Source organism: Lycium ferocissimum, chromosome 3, assembly GCF_029784015.1.
Source record: "Lycium ferocissimum isolate CSIRO_LF1 chromosome 3, AGI_CSIRO_Lferr_CH_V1, whole genome shotgun sequence".
Lineage (NCBI taxonomy): Eukaryota > Viridiplantae > Streptophyta > Magnoliopsida > Solanales > Solanaceae > Lycium > Lycium ferocissimum.
The window spans coordinates 5,322,368-5,339,981 of NC_081344.1; the positions used below are offsets into that span (position 1 = coordinate 5,322,368).

A 17,614-nucleotide genomic window follows, 5' to 3' on the forward strand; every position below is an offset into this window, starting at 1 on the left:
GAGGATAAAAAAGATTTAATTAATCAGTAAATGAACAAAACACATATATTTTTTGTAATGTTGATTACTTCATTTATGAACAAGTAAAAGTATGAGAAATAAATATTGCGAGAATTAAAATAACCTATCTGAGCGAGAATAAATTTTTGTTGCCAAATATCTCCTTTCTTGAAAAGTCAAAAGTACTGCAAAAAAATGCGTTGAAAATTAAATTTGAAGTGCATACGTGTATACATGAGAAGCACTGCCACATTGAGGCTTAAAATGTACAATTGGTCAAGCTGGTTATGTTATCCTCTCTTCACACTGCATATTTAGAAATAGAAAAGAAGAAAATATAGAATTACATATGGTGATTAATGAAAGTCTAATTACAAATTTTTACAAATTAAAAAGGAAAAGATTAGATTACGATTTCATTTATTAATTTTTAAAAGAACGTAACATGTACAAGATGGAATTTATTAATTCTTAAATAACGTGAAAAGTCAAAGTGAACTCTCTTAAAATTGTGTCTTGTCTCATGGGAAGAAAATAAATTTCAAGTTTTCTCTTCTTAACTGAAAAAATGAAAGTTAACATGTACTACGACATATGTCCATTTATTAATTTAATTCTTAAAGAAATGTAAAAAGTCAAAAGTGAACAAATACCAAGAAACGTAGAAAATTAAAATTCTCCAAAGTCAAAAACTGAGAAAATTTAAAAACTTATAATAACCACATATATTGATATAAAGCAAATTTTTTTTACCATATTCATATGAAAAGTGGTTCATCCCTTTCCACTTATATAACTAGAAAAATGAAAGTTAACATGTACTTTTGTCTGAAATATCAATCACGGATTTTCAAATATTTAACTATTTGAACTTCGCCAACTTATCATCATATTAAAATATTACAACTTATAATACTTCTAGTATGGATTTTAAATATTTAAATTTTTATATAAAATATTAAATTATCTAAGCTAATTTAGTTTTAAAAATTATTTCTCGAAAAGCGAAATGCGAAAACTATTTTGTTAACAGAGGGAGGGAGAAAGTTGTAAACTCCGCTACGTAATAAACAAGAGATAAAATCTTGACTTGAAATAAAGTCAATGATAATATGGATTGGAAATTTCCGGGCACAATCTTTTCTGATTTCTATGAAGGTCGCTGCAAAAACTACCGCGTTTCAACCTCTTAACCATATCAAACAACACGGCATTTTCTACTATATAATCTAACATTTAGCTCACCAAATATATACATCAACTTCCATCCTTATCCCACCCCTCATATCCACATTTTGCTTCATATATTCCAAAGAAACACATAAAGTTTAGTCACTTTTGTATTTTTTGTTTTTCTTCAAGGTACTACATATGCCAGAACCCAACGTGAACGGAGCCTATTATGGCCCCTCTATTCCACCACCAACCAAAACCTACCACCGTAGCCATGGTGGCAGTAGTTGCAACCCATGTAGTTGTCTCTTCAACTGCCTATGCACTTGCATCTGCCAAATAATCTTCACCCTTCTCATCATCATTGGAGTCATTGCATTAGTCCTATGGCTCGTTCTACGTCCTAACAAGGTCAAATTCTACGTGACAGATGCCACGTTGACACAATTCGATATGTCCACCACAAACAACACCCTTTACTATGATCTTGCTCTCAACATGACTGTTAGAAATCCCAACAAGCGAATTGGGATTTACTACGATTCGATTGAAGCTAGAGCTATGTATCAAGGGGAGAGATTTGCTAGTCAAAATGTGGAACCGTTTTATCAGGGTCATAAAAATACTAGCACTTTGCATCCTGTGTTTAAAGGACAGAGTTTGGTACTATTGGGAGACAGAGAGAAATCAAATTACAATAATGAGAAGAATTCAGGAGTTTATGAGATGGAAGTGAAGCTTTATATGCGTATAAGGCTAAAGGCTGGTTGGATTAAAACACACAAAATTAAGCCCAAAATTGAGTGTGATTTTAAGGTTCCTCTCGAATCTAATGGAAGATCATCATCTGCTAATTTTGAGGAAACTAGGTGCCATCTTGATTGGTAGATTTATTCGATCATGGCACAATTATTGATCATCTTCACATTTAGTTGGGGCTTATTTCTGTTCCCTTGTTCTCTATATTCTTTAGATTTATTGTGTTTCCTACATTCATTGGACATTAGTAGATATTCTTGATTATGGGATTTCTGTCCTTCTGTTTTTCCGACGTTGTTATTTGCATATATATGGTTGTTAATAAATAATGAGTTTCCTTTATTTTTGCTGATTTTCTTGATTATCACGAGGATACATCAGTTTCTTTATTGGTTTGGAAGTTGATTAAAGTGATTGAGGAGATGTACGCTAAGAAGATACTACATGCAGTTTGTTAATTATTAATTAGAAGAGTCTGACATTTTCCTTCCAATAGAGAATATAAAGTAAAGGTCAAGTTGCACGTTATATGGTGAGTGAATAGAGAAAAAATAAATTGTCGATATGAATATTCTGCTCTCTATCACAATATAATTGTTAGTATACAACATAATAGATAACTATACTTGTACCTTTATTCCGGTAAAAGATCATGTTAATTGTCCTCTGTATAGGTTCTCAAATAGCTCAAGTATTATTTTTACTTGATATGAGTACGAGTCATTTCAAGGCAGAGTTAGCTATTAAGGTCAAGTCATTATCTGTTGAGAGACCATAATATATTTTAGCATAAGATCAATGACATTAAGCTAATGGCATTTTTCCCCTCCCAAATGATGGAGAACGGTGAATGTGTTGGAAAAATATTAGAGATGATCACATTAAGCAGAACAAAATAAGAGACAAATAAAATATAATGATAACAATAAAGATAAAATAGAGTTGAAATTGAAAAATCCCGGTTCAAGGCACGCTATGGATGCCGCTGTCTTCAGAGTAGATTTCCGTCGCTACCCTGGTGCAAATAGCAAAGTGACGTTCTACTTCCAAGATACAATGAACCACAGGAATCTTTCTAATGTGCACTCAAATAGAAGTTTCGAAGAACTCTTTTAATCTCTCGACTGCTTTAGTAAAGGAAGAAGCACGAATGCAGAATTTTATGTTGCTGGAATTTTTCTACTTTAGAAATATTTTCTCAGTCTGAAAATCTACAGCATGCCTATTATTTATAAGGTGTAGAAAACAACTAACACACCTTTTCAAAGAAAGGATGCAACCCTTAAGATTGGATGATACTTTTTCACAATGAATAGGTGTATCCTTTATACAATGGGTAACACCTCTTTATAATATATTGCGTCTTTTGAAAAGGAGGGTTTAAATTTTGGATCACATCTAAAATAAATTCTAACAGAATGTGACTAGCCAATAGGCATTTGCCAATAGAGTTTGTCCTGATTGTGACACACTTGCTGCCATATCGTATGTATACCTCCTCGTTTTCTTCTTTTTAACAGATCCTTCACGTTTTATGTGAGTGTGTTCAGATCATGAGTGTCAAAACAAATTACCTGTTTGTGTGAATTCGGGAATATATTTTTTGCAAATGTTTGAAGTAAAATTTACTTATTTGAAATTAAAATAACTTAGCATAATTAATAATTCAAAATATTCAAAATAGTGAAAAATATTATGATATCCTCAAATAATAATAGTGTCATATAAAATGAGATAAGAGAGAATACTCTCTCCGGTTCAAAATAAGTGTTCACTTAGTCTTTTTCACCTTCCTTAAGAAAACACTAACTCCTAAAAAAAAATTGGTACTTTAACTGAACTATCATTCATTAATAAGACTCTTGCTTATTTATTATTTTGAGTAAATCGGGGCATATTTGAAAAAAAAAATAAAGTTAATACCTTCTTATTTTGTAGGTGAACACTTATTTTGAACTAAAATAAAAAAGCTAAGTGAACACTTATTTTGAACCGGAGGGAGTAAAACAAAACGAATGTTGCGTACACTTTTAAAAGTTTGAGAGGCAAAAAAGACAACATCCTACGTCCCTTGAATGCTATAGTTATTTCTATGCACAATGGACCAGGCATGTGTAAAATGTTCCCCTTTCATAAGGAATACCAAGAGAGAGTTTGCTAGGGTTAGGGGTGTACAAAGTAAACCGACAAACCGCAACAAATCGATAAATCGAGTCAAACCGAGAAAAAAACCCGACTAATGGTTTGGTTTGACTTGGTTTGGTGTTGAAAAAAAACCCGATCATAATTGGTTTGGTTTGGTTTTAACTAAAAAAAGTCAAACCGAACCAAACCAACCCGACATTACATGTATTCAATTTTTAAAATATTTTATACATAAAAATATTTATTTGTAATGGAATTTATAAATATTTCTTTTATTTTTTAGTAGTTTTTTTATCTATTATCATATTATTCAAGCTTGAACTTAGAATTTTGAATGTCAATAAGTTTTATATCCTATGGATATTTGTAACTCAAATAAAGTTCAAACTAAAACCAGCTCAACACTAACGCTAACAAAAGAAATTCAATTTATCACTAGGAATGACAATAATGTTGGATATCTATTCTTTAGTTTTGCATAATTAGTTTAGAGAGTGAAAATACATAACTTAAGTTTTTTTTTTTTGTCATGTAATTAATACTTATTAGCCGTGCTTATTTTAGCATGACTTAGTATTTTTAGATTATGGTCATTTTCTTTATGGCTTGTTAATTAGCAATATTTATTTTAACCGATTTTATTAGTCTTTGTTGAATATTTTAATACAATGTCATCACTCTTCTCACATTTTGTGTTATTTTCTTAAGAAACGCCTTAATTATATAGTTGTATCTTACTAGGATAGAAATATTTGAAGTAAAAGTTATATGTATTGCATCAAGACTATTCCGGAAAAAAAAACCCGAAAAAACCCGAGAAAACCAAATAACCCGAGAAAACTCGAGGTTGAAAAACCCGAATTTTATTGGTTTGGTTTGGTGTATAAATTTAAAAACCCGACGCGATTGGTTTGGTTTGGTGTTTAAAAAATCCGAACCAACCCGGTCCATGTACACCCCTAGCTAGGATAGGCATATTAGGAAAGTGGTACAAAAATAGACAGCACAGCTGTGCAACAAGAGTTGTGTCAAAAGTATCCAAGTCACAAACGTACATTATTATATGAAATGAAGTTCTAATCGAACTTCCAATTTAGTCACCAGTTCATACTCAACGTTCAACAATATGTGTATAATGTGGAATTGAAATTCAATCTATGAAAAACGTTTAAAAACGAGTTAGAAGGCTTATCTTAAAGAAAAATAGAAGTTATAGTAGTTTTAACTATTCGATTCAAATGTGTGTTCTCACTTTCTTTTCTTAATCTCCCAAAAAAAAAAAAAAAAGTGGATTTGACTTTAGTATTAAACCACATGAAAAATCTTGTATCCAAATCGGCATAGCACTAGCACTTTAAGTAAATCTCGCTTGTTTGATTTGCACTGTCAATAAGCTCTGCTGCCTGTGTTAGAGTCTGATGTTGTTTTTCAAATGGAAATCCGTTCTCTCTAACTAGTCTTGGTATTATACACTAGTGCGGAGGAGAAAAATGCATTTAAATCACGGATGTGGGACTCTAACATGCATCCTCCGAACGTCTAGGACTTGACATCTCTGGAGTGTGGATAATATAATATAGGGACTGAACATCGGGTAAAGCAAGAATTAAGATAGGTCCGACTCTGTACCATAATCCCAAAAAAAAAAAAAGTGAATTTGACTTTAGTATTAAACCACATGAAAAATCTTGTATCCAAATAGGCATAGCACTAGCACTTTAAGTAAATCTCGCTTGTTTGATTTGCACTGTCAATAAGCTCTGCTGCCTGTGTTAGAGTCTGATGTTGTTTTTCAAATGGAAATCCGTTCTCTCTAACTAGTCTTGGTATTATACACTAGTGCTTATAGAGAAAAAAATAAATCGCGGATGTGGGACTCTAACATCCCTCCTAACGTCAACACGGAGTGTGGATAATATAAAAACTAAAGCAAGAATTACGATAGGTCCGACTCTGTACCATAATAAAAAAATAAATCTCAGGCCTAACTCAACACAAAAACTAGCTCATGAAGTCAAGAAGATTACCCAATACCATAAAAGTTGACCAAACACCCCATATATAGCCTATGTAGGACTCTTAACAAAAGTCTTTGTCTAAAAACCAAGTCAATGACGTATAAATCTTTTGAGGGGAAATTACTGGGCGCAATCTTCTTTGTTTACAATCTGATTAATTTCTAAGAAGGTACCAACTAAAAAAAGTAACGCGTCTTTCAAATTGTAACGACTTCAAAACACGGCCTTTTCTTCTATTTAATCTGTACTATCCTATCTCCATCATACACAGAAAACACATATCCATATTTACACCTATATATACACCCTACCAAGTATCCAAAAAGAAAAGTACACATTCATCTTCATCCACTAAAGCATCATCCTCATATCCACTTTTTGCTGCATACATATAATCCAAAGAAACACAAAAAGTTAAAAGTTTAGTAACTTTTGTATTTCTTGAACATCAACACTCTTATTATGGCCTACCACCGTAGCCGTGGCAGTTGCAACCCATGTAGCTGTCTCTTCAACTGCCTTTGCACTTGCATCTGCCAAATAATCTTCACCCTCCTCATCATCATCGGTGTCATCGCCTTAGTCCTATGGCTTGTTCTACGTCCCAACAAGGTCAAATTCTACGTGACAGATGCCACGTTGACACAATTCGAGTTGTCCACCACAAACAACACCCTTCACTACGATCTTGCTCTCAATATGACTATTAGAAACCCCAACAAGCGAGTTGGGATATACTACGATTCGATTGAAGCCAGAGCTATGTATCAAGGCCAGAGATTTGCTAGTCAAAATTTGGAACCATTTTATCAGGGTCATAAGAATACTAGCACTTTGCATCCAGTGTTCAAAGGACAGAGTTTGGTCCTATTGGGAGACAGAGAGAAATCAAATTACAATAATGAGAAGAATGCAGGGGTATATGAGATGGAAGTGAAGCTTTATATGCGTATAAGGCTAAAGGCTGGTTGGATTAAAACACACAAAATTAAGCCTAAAATTGAGTGTGATTTTAAGGTTCCTCTGGAGTCAAATGGTAGATCTGCTAATTTTGAGGAAACCAGATGCCATCTTGATTGGTAGACCATATATTCTTTAGATTATTCTTTTCTTATCTCTTTTGTTTTTTCTATGTGGAATTAGCATTCATGGACATATGCATTATTGTTATTTGGTTCTTGTTGTTAAATAAATAATGAATTTATTTTTCTTCTCAATTTTCTCTCTGAATTTCTTTGTTGTGGATGTTTTTATTATTATCACTTGAATGATTCTTGCTTTCGTTGTTTAAGTATGGACGCTAATTAGAGTTTTGTAGGTGGTGGGTAAGATGATCCCTAATCCAAACCTATTACTCCTAATTTTTTACCATAAAAATCTCTTGACTTTTTCTTTCAAATAAAGATTACAAAAAATAAAGGTTAAAGTCTAATCTCCGATCCTCAGGTGACATGGCAAAATAATATAACTAGTTGTGGTTGATTATTCAAACTATTTTGATACATCAGAAAATAACATACCAACCAATAGTAAAAGCATCCTCCAGGTCATAAACTTCTCATATTAGGTGAGCTAAATTCGCTTTTCGAACAGACAAATTTGATTGTTCAAGAGATAAGTTTGAACAGAAAGTCCCCTATAAGAATTATAGTTGCACGTGGACTCCCTCTCCTTTCAAAAACCTACACTTGCACCCCCTGTTCGGCTACACGTGTGACATTTTCCTTCTTTTCGATTCACCAACTACTATTTCTTGAAAGTTATTAAACAAGTCATTACGTGGCAGAGAGCTACCTGTTAAAGTCAATTTCATTATATGCTAACGTTAGAGGTTTCCCAATCAAAGAAGCCATAAGGCTTTTTAGTATAGAAATCAATGACGTTACGTTAATGGATAGTCCTTGAGGTTCTAATAAAAAAGTACAATAAACAGAACCTAACTTGACGGATGAGATAAAAATTATTATTTGGACGGTCATCAACAACTCGACTCGTATTAAAGTAACACTTTCACACAGCGAGATTCAAACAATAAAAAACTAAGGGCCTGTTTGGAAAGCCACCCAGCTAATTGGAATTTGGTGTAATTACACAGTTTGATCTATTTATTTGACCAAGTAATTACAGAGTTAGGTGGAAATTGGGTCTAATTGACAGGGTGTAATTACAGGGTTACTTTTTAGTTTGTTTATTTTTTTACTTTAATTTCTATTATTTTAATTTTTGATTTTTAATATTTTTTATTTTTACTTTTTAATTATTTTTATTTTTTAAAATGTATTTTTCTTTTTATATTATTTATTTTTCATTTTCTTTCTTTCTCATTCCCAACCTTTACTTCTTGATTCTATGTAATTGCTCGTATTTTTTTTATTTTTTTATTTTATTCATTTAGCATAACCGTGTTATTATTCTAATATTTGAAACTACAACTCTTAATATTGGAAAGAATGAGTCATTAACGAACTTGACATATAACGAGTGACGTTATTAAAGTAGAATTTCATTGTGATTGAGGTTATAGACTTATATTTTTCCTTTCTTTTAAATTATTTACTTAAGTTACGTTAGAACTTACTTATGTAATGTTGGAATTTGACATAAGAGTATTATGTTGAAATTTTTCTTTTTCTTTTTCTTTTGAATTTAGGTTATATTTCCAATTTTAAGTTATTTGCTTTCACATTGCATGTTGTTTATTTTTCACTTACATTTGATGGAATTTTTGTGTCAAACATTTGAATAATGTTATATTTACTAATATTTTTTTTTTGTCAAACATCCAATCCATGACGTTCTCATAAAAAAAGTCTTCTTTTAAGTTTTATAATTAATTAAAATTAAATATTAATTTGAAAAATATATATCAATTTTTTTGTTACAATATTAGTTACAAATATATGATTATTAATTAATATATTTTCAAGAAACAATGTGTTATTAAATAACTAATTTAATATCATTTATAAAGGCAATATTTTTTAAATATTAATTTTAAATTTTTTATAATTAAATTTTATTTTTAAATTAAACAAACTGTGTAATTACACTTGTGCAACCAAACAACACGCTTGTAATTGCACTGTAATTATACTATGACAAATAAATAGGTCGTTGCAATTACAATACTATGAAATTACTAGGCTGTGTAATTACTACTCTTGTAATTACACCAATTCCAATTACCAGGTGGCTTTCCAAACAGGCCCTAAATTATTCTAATCATCAATTTAGCATTCTAAATTAAAACTTACAGGCAAAGACACATAAAAACAACTACACACACAAATATTCTTTGATGTGTTGAATTCCAAATGCTACCATCTATATTGTGTCAACATCGGCTTTCTTTTTCTTCAAGGCCCAAGTGATGGAGACTGGTGAATACGACTAATCCAATAGTCATTTTGCCACAAACACTGTCTAGCATGTGATTCACAGGCTGCCAACGCTGGTTTTTTCTCAATTCCAATTGATGTAGTTCACTAACCCCTGTTAGTATCAGTGGTATAACACGCCAACACGTACGAAAATCTAAATCTAATTCTGTACACATGTGAGAAGAACGAAGAGAATGAATCTCTGGTATGAGAAAACGTCAATAAAATCAGGATCACATTAGTAATTGGCAGCTTAAATTATGTGTATCCAAGAAAATGACTGGCCCGAAAGACAAGCTTCGATAAACCTAATTTTTTGTATGAATTTCTATAAATACTGTCGTTAATGCTGTATCGACTCTTAGATGTTTATCAGAATATGTCATGCTCGACTCATGAGGACCAGGCATGTGTAACGTGTTTCCACTTTAAAATAAACATGAAAAGAGAAATTGCTAGGACACACTATATGCGTTTTATAGTTATGAAAGTGGTCTACAAGTAGATAACATATAGGTGCCCACATGTGTTGCCCCAAAGACTCATAGGTCACAGACGGTCTATACAGTGGTGTTTTAATTGTTCACATGTTAAATACATAAGACATGTATATAATGTTGGAAATTGAAATTGTTGGACGTACATTAGGATAATTGATCAGTTAGTTGTTCTACGAAAATGTGTAGCAAGCCAGTCCAAAAAGAATTTCAAACCACCCTCCGTAGAATCAGCAACTATGTCAAATATCAATTGGAACAGTCACAGTTCTCAATTGATTTTAGTAGCAACTTCTATCAATATTTGAAACTTACTGTTTGTGAAAGGTAGTTTGCTTGAATATTGCAGTTTCTTCTTCATCAGTCTCCTAGAATCTTCAGTTTTTTGGATGTGTTCAAGTAAGGTCTGATCACCCACTCAATTTGAGTGTCATCTTGATTTAGTGTTCCTAGCTTTATCAGCAGCAAAATATCCAGCGTAAGCTAGTCAGAGGGTTAACAGATGAGGACATCTAGTATGAAGTATTCGGAACTCAAGAAAAAACAAAACCGCCGCATGCTTTATCAAAGGCCATAACCGGAGGACCTTATATCTTTATATTGATACTGAAAAAGAAGTAGAAGAGGATCATGCGAGCAATACATTCATGAGACTATTGCAAGTCGAAGATAAGACCTTAATTTCTCGTTAAAGTTTAAAATGGAGAATATGAGTTGCTAACAAAAACAAATGACCAAGCACGCAAAACTCAACTAAACAAAACATGTGTATAGTGTGATTACCCCAACTATTATCTTAAAACAATCAATAAATCAAAGGAAATACCAATCAAAGCTCTTCCACAGTTCGAAAGCAAGGAGCCAATGCCTGAAAAGTGCAAGATTCTAAATAGCAAGACTAGAGAAACCCTGAGAATAATACTTGAGTTAGCAATAAGGATCCCAAAACTGCTGGTAGTTTAGTTGCTTGACATCTATTATTACGACACATTATTAGAAGTTGCAGCAATTCTATGTCTTCGTTTACCCTTCAGCCTCTTTCATGAGGAAAATGTGGACAAAAATGATAGCCCTTCTCCCACAGGGATATTTTAATGTAGAGATGGTGGTCTTGCTATAAGGACTGAAAGAGTCAGATTACAGTTTAAGAACCATATAGAAAAATGGAGGCAAACAAGACCTGTAAACAAACTCTTTTTTGAATTATAATTACCTGGTAGAGCCGCAGTTCAAGACGAGGGCTAACCTCTTTCAACTCAATTGATTTTGGACCTCCATGCTTTTCATAAATGTGGCATCTGCATGTTACGATCAAATTTAGTACAAAGAGCGAAAGAAGCATTCTTCGACAAACATTAGATCTAAGTCCTGTCTAGCAATCCTTCCCTCACAGGAGAAAGGCCTTTTCCTCCTTCCCCTCTGGATACAAGAAATAACCTTTGTTTCGATGTAAATGACCCAAGGAGATCCTTTGGTGTATAGAAGGCCAAAGTATTAAATTTGGACCCACTAAACATTAACATCACATAACTCCTCACTTGACCAAAATATTACAACTCATCCAAGTAGCAGGAATCAGCATAAGATTTCTTCATATAAGAAGTTTGGACCGGATATCTCCCTATCCTGTGTGGCCTTCTAATTACACTATGTAGAGTTTCCCCTCCTCTTCCTCTACCTTTATACTCTGTGTCTGCATCAATGTGCTCCTATTTCTTAGAGCTATACCTTTAAGAAGCAACAGTATAGCTTATTACTATTCTTTCTGCCTCCCTGCTCTCTTTTCTTTTCGTAGACTATTGAGTTTGAGACATTACACCCCACAATTAAGGAATGATACATATAAGTTACTCGATGGGGAAAGGTTCCGTTATGCAAACTTGTAGGATCAAAGACATCTCCCTAGAATTATCAAGTTATCAACAAGCAACAATCTGTTTTCAATAAAGATAGGGGTTTGTCTTGCATAATAGGCTAAAAACCACCTATTAAAACAGTAGTCAGCTAGATGCCCAATTGTTTAAGGAAGCTAACGCGAAAGCTATAGCGCACAAACTCCACTCCTCAGACCGTATGATACAATTCGTTGTCAAAGTAGTTTAATTAATATGCACAATAAACCAACCTGAATGAGATATAGTCTGACTGGTTGGCAAATGCGATTACACGTTTTGTATCAGGCTTGGGCACTGGAAAGAGATGCTTTAGGATGTTAAATTTCCCTCTCACCAAGCTGTAGCAATTAAAATATGCCTCATGAATACAAACAGTATATGAAATATTCCGATAAAAGAAAATTAGAAAAGGAGCAAGATAGTTTGGGAGTTCTATGAAAGAAGCCACACATTATGGATTTGAGGGCACAGGAATATTCATCATATATTGAAAATTTCATCGGTTGTCAGTGAGATTATTGACAATGGAACAGCCACAGTAAAGCTTAGGCTTTAATATAGAGAAAAGACAATATAACAATTTCATTGGGATGCATAAAGGGAGGCATACCTTGGTTGAAAAGTTGTTGAAAATCAAATGCGGGTAAGCCTCAGGCATTGTTCCAATTACTTTTTTGTCCTTAATATCATTTCTTGTAACCTGCAAGTGCAGGATATATCAAAGGGTATCATCAGCAACTCACACCAGCCAGCGAAAGACTTCCAAACTATACAAAGGAAAAAGTAAGCCCTACTTACCACATTGAGCAATTCATGTTAAATCATCATGTGTAATTATGCTCCAGACTCAATATAAATAAAGCCGATATAAAGAATAACATTTTCATACTTATATCAAGTTTCAATCCGACAAACTATCTAAAACTCATCTAAACGACCTCGAAAAAACGACATCGGCTCACTGCAAGGCAGCAGTGACTATTGCTTACCAGGTCGTTTCCGATGGATGTAGCTTCTAAGGCTTGTCTACTTTTGCGTTTTTTCTCATACAACAACGTTCCTTTCCCTCTAAGCTTTTTCTGTACAGGTATTCTCTTAGCAATCTAATGTTCCTTCTATGCATGGCTCCCCAATTACGATGTCGTTTTGAGGTTCCGGTGAGGGGCGGACCCATGTACTAACTTTTGGTGCTCGAGCACCCATTAACCGTGGCGAATACTTTATGTAGTCATATAAAAAATATTGAAATTTTAGTATAAAATAGTAATAAATAGCACCGAAGAAATAATAAAAGATCTAGGTGCTCTGGTTAAAAAGTTATACGCTTTAGGCTAAGTCACGGAGGAGCCAATTTTGAATCCCAGTCAAAACAATATATTTTTCGTTAATTTTAAGGTGAGCACCCAAGAGCATTGAATCCTGGGTACGCCATTGCCGTGAAGGCTGAATAATGGAGACTGGTTCGAGTGTTTGATACAGTTACATGTTTTTGGTGGTGAAGAAAGGAGATTATATACAATGGGCATTGTCTTAAAAGGAGATTATATACAATGGGCATTGTCTTAACTCGGACTTTAAAAAGTTGGAACAACCAACTTGGAACCTAATAAGTCCAATTAAACTCACGTCGGTAAAAGTAGCAGAAATGACACCAAATAACCGCTTGAAGCACGCTTATTTAAAAGATGGTCAGTTTTCTTAAGTTTATTTAAAATTAACCAGTTTTGGCAAACTTCAAACTGAAACTGCTGTTGCAGCTATCAGTGGAGGAGCCAAGATTTTTGTTACGGGTTTAAAAAATTTAAAGAAGTAAACACGCAAAGAAGCTAAGGGGATCCAACATTAATTATGTATGACACGCAAAAAATAATTTTAACCTTGTATATAAAATGTAATTTTTCGTCGAAGGGGCCTCGGTCCTAGTCCCTTATTGGCTCCACCCCTGCTTCGACCTAAAACCTTCGGATTGGAAATTGGACTCTATCAAAGCGTTACTTCATAGCGAAAGGTTTGAAGTTTGAAAAGTCTTAAGTTTATATTCAAACCTGAGAGCTGAAGTTAGTATTTAGCCCGTAGATCTTGAAAACTTCACAGTCGATTGTTCGAAATTCGTCTAATTTTTTTATTTTTTATTTTAATAAATATTTAGCTATTCTTTAAATATGAATCCTGAAAACTGCTATATGTGAACTTTGTCCATAAAAGTGCCTGATGGTTGGGCTGAGCAAGCATACTGGATAGTGTATAGGATGTCTTGGGCTCAATACAGAACCCATTAACTATTAAGTCCATTAGCGTTGCAAGTCACCAAATTGATTTCAACTTTTTTGATGTAGATACACTCTGGCAGGTAAATAAAAGGTGAAAAGTTATTTAATTAAAGACCCTTTGGAGATCAATAAATAATTATAAAGAGTTATTTAAATAATGATAACGTTTGTATCATTTATAGTTATGCAAATTCATGGTTATGGTCCGAATTAATTTCGCTCCAAACATCCCATATGCAAGTATACTGATTATCGTTTTATGTATGGTGAGCGTAATTAGCACAAATAAATTTTCTTACTTTTTTCTTCGGTTGCAGTGAAGATGATCCATACATGTGTTTGGCTAGCACTATATTTTTGTAAAACAAACACTAAAACTTTCATTATAAAGTATTTAAATTTAAACCATAATCTGCTAGTTGAAGTTAGTTGCATGTAGTAAATCTATTTCATAAATTCATAACAAAAACGACATAAACTGAACAACTTTACATTTTAACTCAAGAGATATTGAAATCTAGCAAACAAAGACTATAATCACATCTGTCATATATGCACTGGACAAGTTTAAATTTAATTAGATCTTCTTTCAATCCAAACACCACCAGCAAAAACAATTAATAATTAAATAAAAGTAAGTGTTGATAATATATACTCCTATCTGAAAAGGATTACAGTGAGTCTTCATTAAAAAGTTATTGAGCAATGCAGATATAATGGAGGGAATTTTGAAAACGTTCCTAAAAGTTAAAAGGTGAGCAACTTCCTAAATATAAAATATAAGCGCCCAAAGATTTTGCCTATATAATGATGCTGTCTTATATTCCATGAAGGCTTCGCACAGAAGTTTCTATAGCCAATAATTCATCTTCTTTTAAGGAATATTTTCAAGAAAATAAAAATGGATTTGTTTCAATCGCAAAATGGTTCCCCTATATCCAGTGCAAACCATGTTGTAGCTTCCACTAATTTTATGTCCAAAAGGCAAATTAAGAGGATAATTAATATTATGCCTATATATGAGTACAACATAGATATCTATAGATACTGTGTGCCCGTGATCAAGAAAATAAGGAGGATACGCTTTCATTTATTTTTCCGCACATTAAATTAAGTAATCATGAATTGAAGCGCTTGAAGTTGTTAATTTGAACTTTATAATAAGCTTATATTTGTAATCTCTGTATTTGGAACGAAATGTTACAATTTTACTTTCTTTCTCTCAAAGAAATTGGAGGAATCTCACGTTCTGATCAAATCACTTTACCTGATTTAATTAGAACATTTTTACATACTAAATTAGATTGATAACTATAATCTTCTTTTGGTGCTTCGAGAGAAACAATAACTACTACTTCTAACTATATAAAATTTGTTGGATAAGAGTTTTAATCGTTTCATCATAGAATACACGACTTAATTATGTCGTTCATATGGGATAATGCACATGTACATCGACTAAAATATATTCAATAAGACAATTATAACGTGCTAGACAAATTCACTGTCTCAGATAAATGACTTATTTGATCGACTTCTTGGAGCTACACACCACATGTGACATGACCATTGATTTATAGGTCAATGCACTAATTATTCATAAGATTTTTGTGGGAAAGGGAAAAGAAATATTATGCTACTGATGGGCTTGAACCCTCCACCTTTAATTGTGAAAGGCAAGGAGCTAACGAATGAGTTATATATGACTCAACCCCCATCGCCTTTGGACTTTGTATAGGAGCATTACTGAGTTCTCGGTGAACCATAGACTTGTTTTGGGGAAGCTATTTACACATTGTATTTTGTTACTTTGAGGATTTGGAATTTGAGTTATCTCCAAATTTCTATCATTGGACGAGAAGGACATCAATGCAGAAAATATTCTGCTTCTTTCTTTCTTATGGGATTTCACTGGGTATGTTGTTGTTGTTGTTTCTTTCAACAAGCCTTAAGTTTGTAAAAAGTTTCCAAGATTACATTAAAACGATTTTTATAATAATCTTAATGTATAATGACTATATTCTAAAGAGTTTGCTCCATGAATTGATAGTAAAATCTTGTTTCCTTTGAACACATTTTGAAATTATTTAACTGGGAATAACTACTACATATGAATCAAATATATTCCCATCTTACAAGAGGGAATATATTCTCTCAAAGAGGAACTTGAGATTAACTATAAACAGGATAATTACCTAATTCACCAAAATTATACTATAGTTTTAGAAAATTCGGTCATAGATTCTTTGTAAAAGAAAACCGAAATAAATCTGCCTACTAATGCTTTTCATGTCTCTAAATTCCATTGGGCTTAAAGCAGATGCGTCGGAAATCTCATGTGATGACTTTTCTTACGCAAAAAAGTTCCTTGCACACGATGAGAGGAAGAAAGTGTTGTTCAGGTTCATATATCTTTATGGCATTATTGTATATGTTCTTTGATAATATCAGCATTATCATAATATTTTTAAATTATTATTATTATTATGATAAGATGATGAAAAGTGGAGAAAAGGTGAGGCACTGAAAAGGTACGAAAAAAGGTGCATAAATAAAAGTACTCTGAAATAAGAAAAGTTTAAAAAGCTAACAACTTTTTTGGTGTTAAAAGGGCCGTCCACTTTCTGCAATATTAATACTTTATAAAGAATATTTCAGTCATTAATATAGTTCATGCATGGTGGAGGATCTCACTTTGCTTCCCTACTTTTGATGGATAATCTAAGATTCCACGTAAACTCTTTCACATCTCAATAATATGATGTATATGTTTCCTTGCAGGACATCACCTAGCTCTCTATATGTATTAGTTTATGCCGACCATTCTTTCCCTTTTTCTTTTATCTTCCTATGAACAGAGGTAAATTTAGTATTTGAACATTTCTAGGAGATAATCTCAAGTGTTGATAATTGGATCCGGAATTTAATAATATTCATTCTTATTATATGGATAGTTTAGATGACACGCATGACGGGAGACAATCATAGAAAAGGATTGACAGACGTTTAGATTGGCATGGTTCTTAAAAAATGTGCACATAACACCTTAGCCGAATTTCACACCACATTAAGTGAGAAAAGTGAAGAGTTTTATAAGGTATAACACAAATCCAATAATACATGAACTTTTGAATTCGATAATGGTGTGGCCCAGTTGATAAATTTGTGAAGTCTATTGAGCTAAACCGAACAATATGTGTCATGAATTTGGATCATGACAAATATGGTATCAAAACCAGATAGTACTCCCTCAGTATAATGCATACGACGCTGAGTGTTTAATGGAGCCGTGGTGTATGACACTTCCTATCCTTACATAAAAATAACAATTTTCATCATTACATAGCAATAAATTTAACAATACAATATAATAAAATAAAGAAAAATCAAAACAAATTTTATATTTTAAGATAACAATATGAAAGGTAATATAACCATTTAAACAAGCTCTAGTAATAAGAAGGATAACCGGTTGGG

The 17,614-nt window shown here is 32.8% G+C and overlaps 1 protein-coding gene and 2 pseudogenes across 1 annotated transcript; 2 read left to right on the top strand and 1 right to left on the bottom strand.

Moving 5' to 3' along the window:
• Window positions 1-1,245: 1,245 nt before the first annotated feature.
• On the top strand, window positions 1,246-2,274 carry LOC132049421 (NDR1/HIN1-like protein 10). The gene has a single exon (XM_059440218.1). The coding sequence runs from the start codon at window positions 1,372-1,374 to the stop codon at window positions 2,059-2,061; it is 690 nt and encodes a 229-aa protein (XP_059296201.1). The 5' UTR covers window positions 1,246-1,371; the 3' UTR covers window positions 2,062-2,274.
• A 633-nt stretch (window positions 2,275-2,907) lies between these two features.
• On the top strand, window positions 2,908-7,312 carry LOC132050781 (NDR1/HIN1-like protein 10; annotated as a pseudogene).
• A 1,907-nt stretch (window positions 7,313-9,219) lies between these two features.
• LOC132050783 (uncharacterized) lies at window positions 9,220-12,683 on the bottom strand (annotated as a pseudogene).
• Window positions 12,684-17,614: the final 4,931 nt, after the last annotated feature.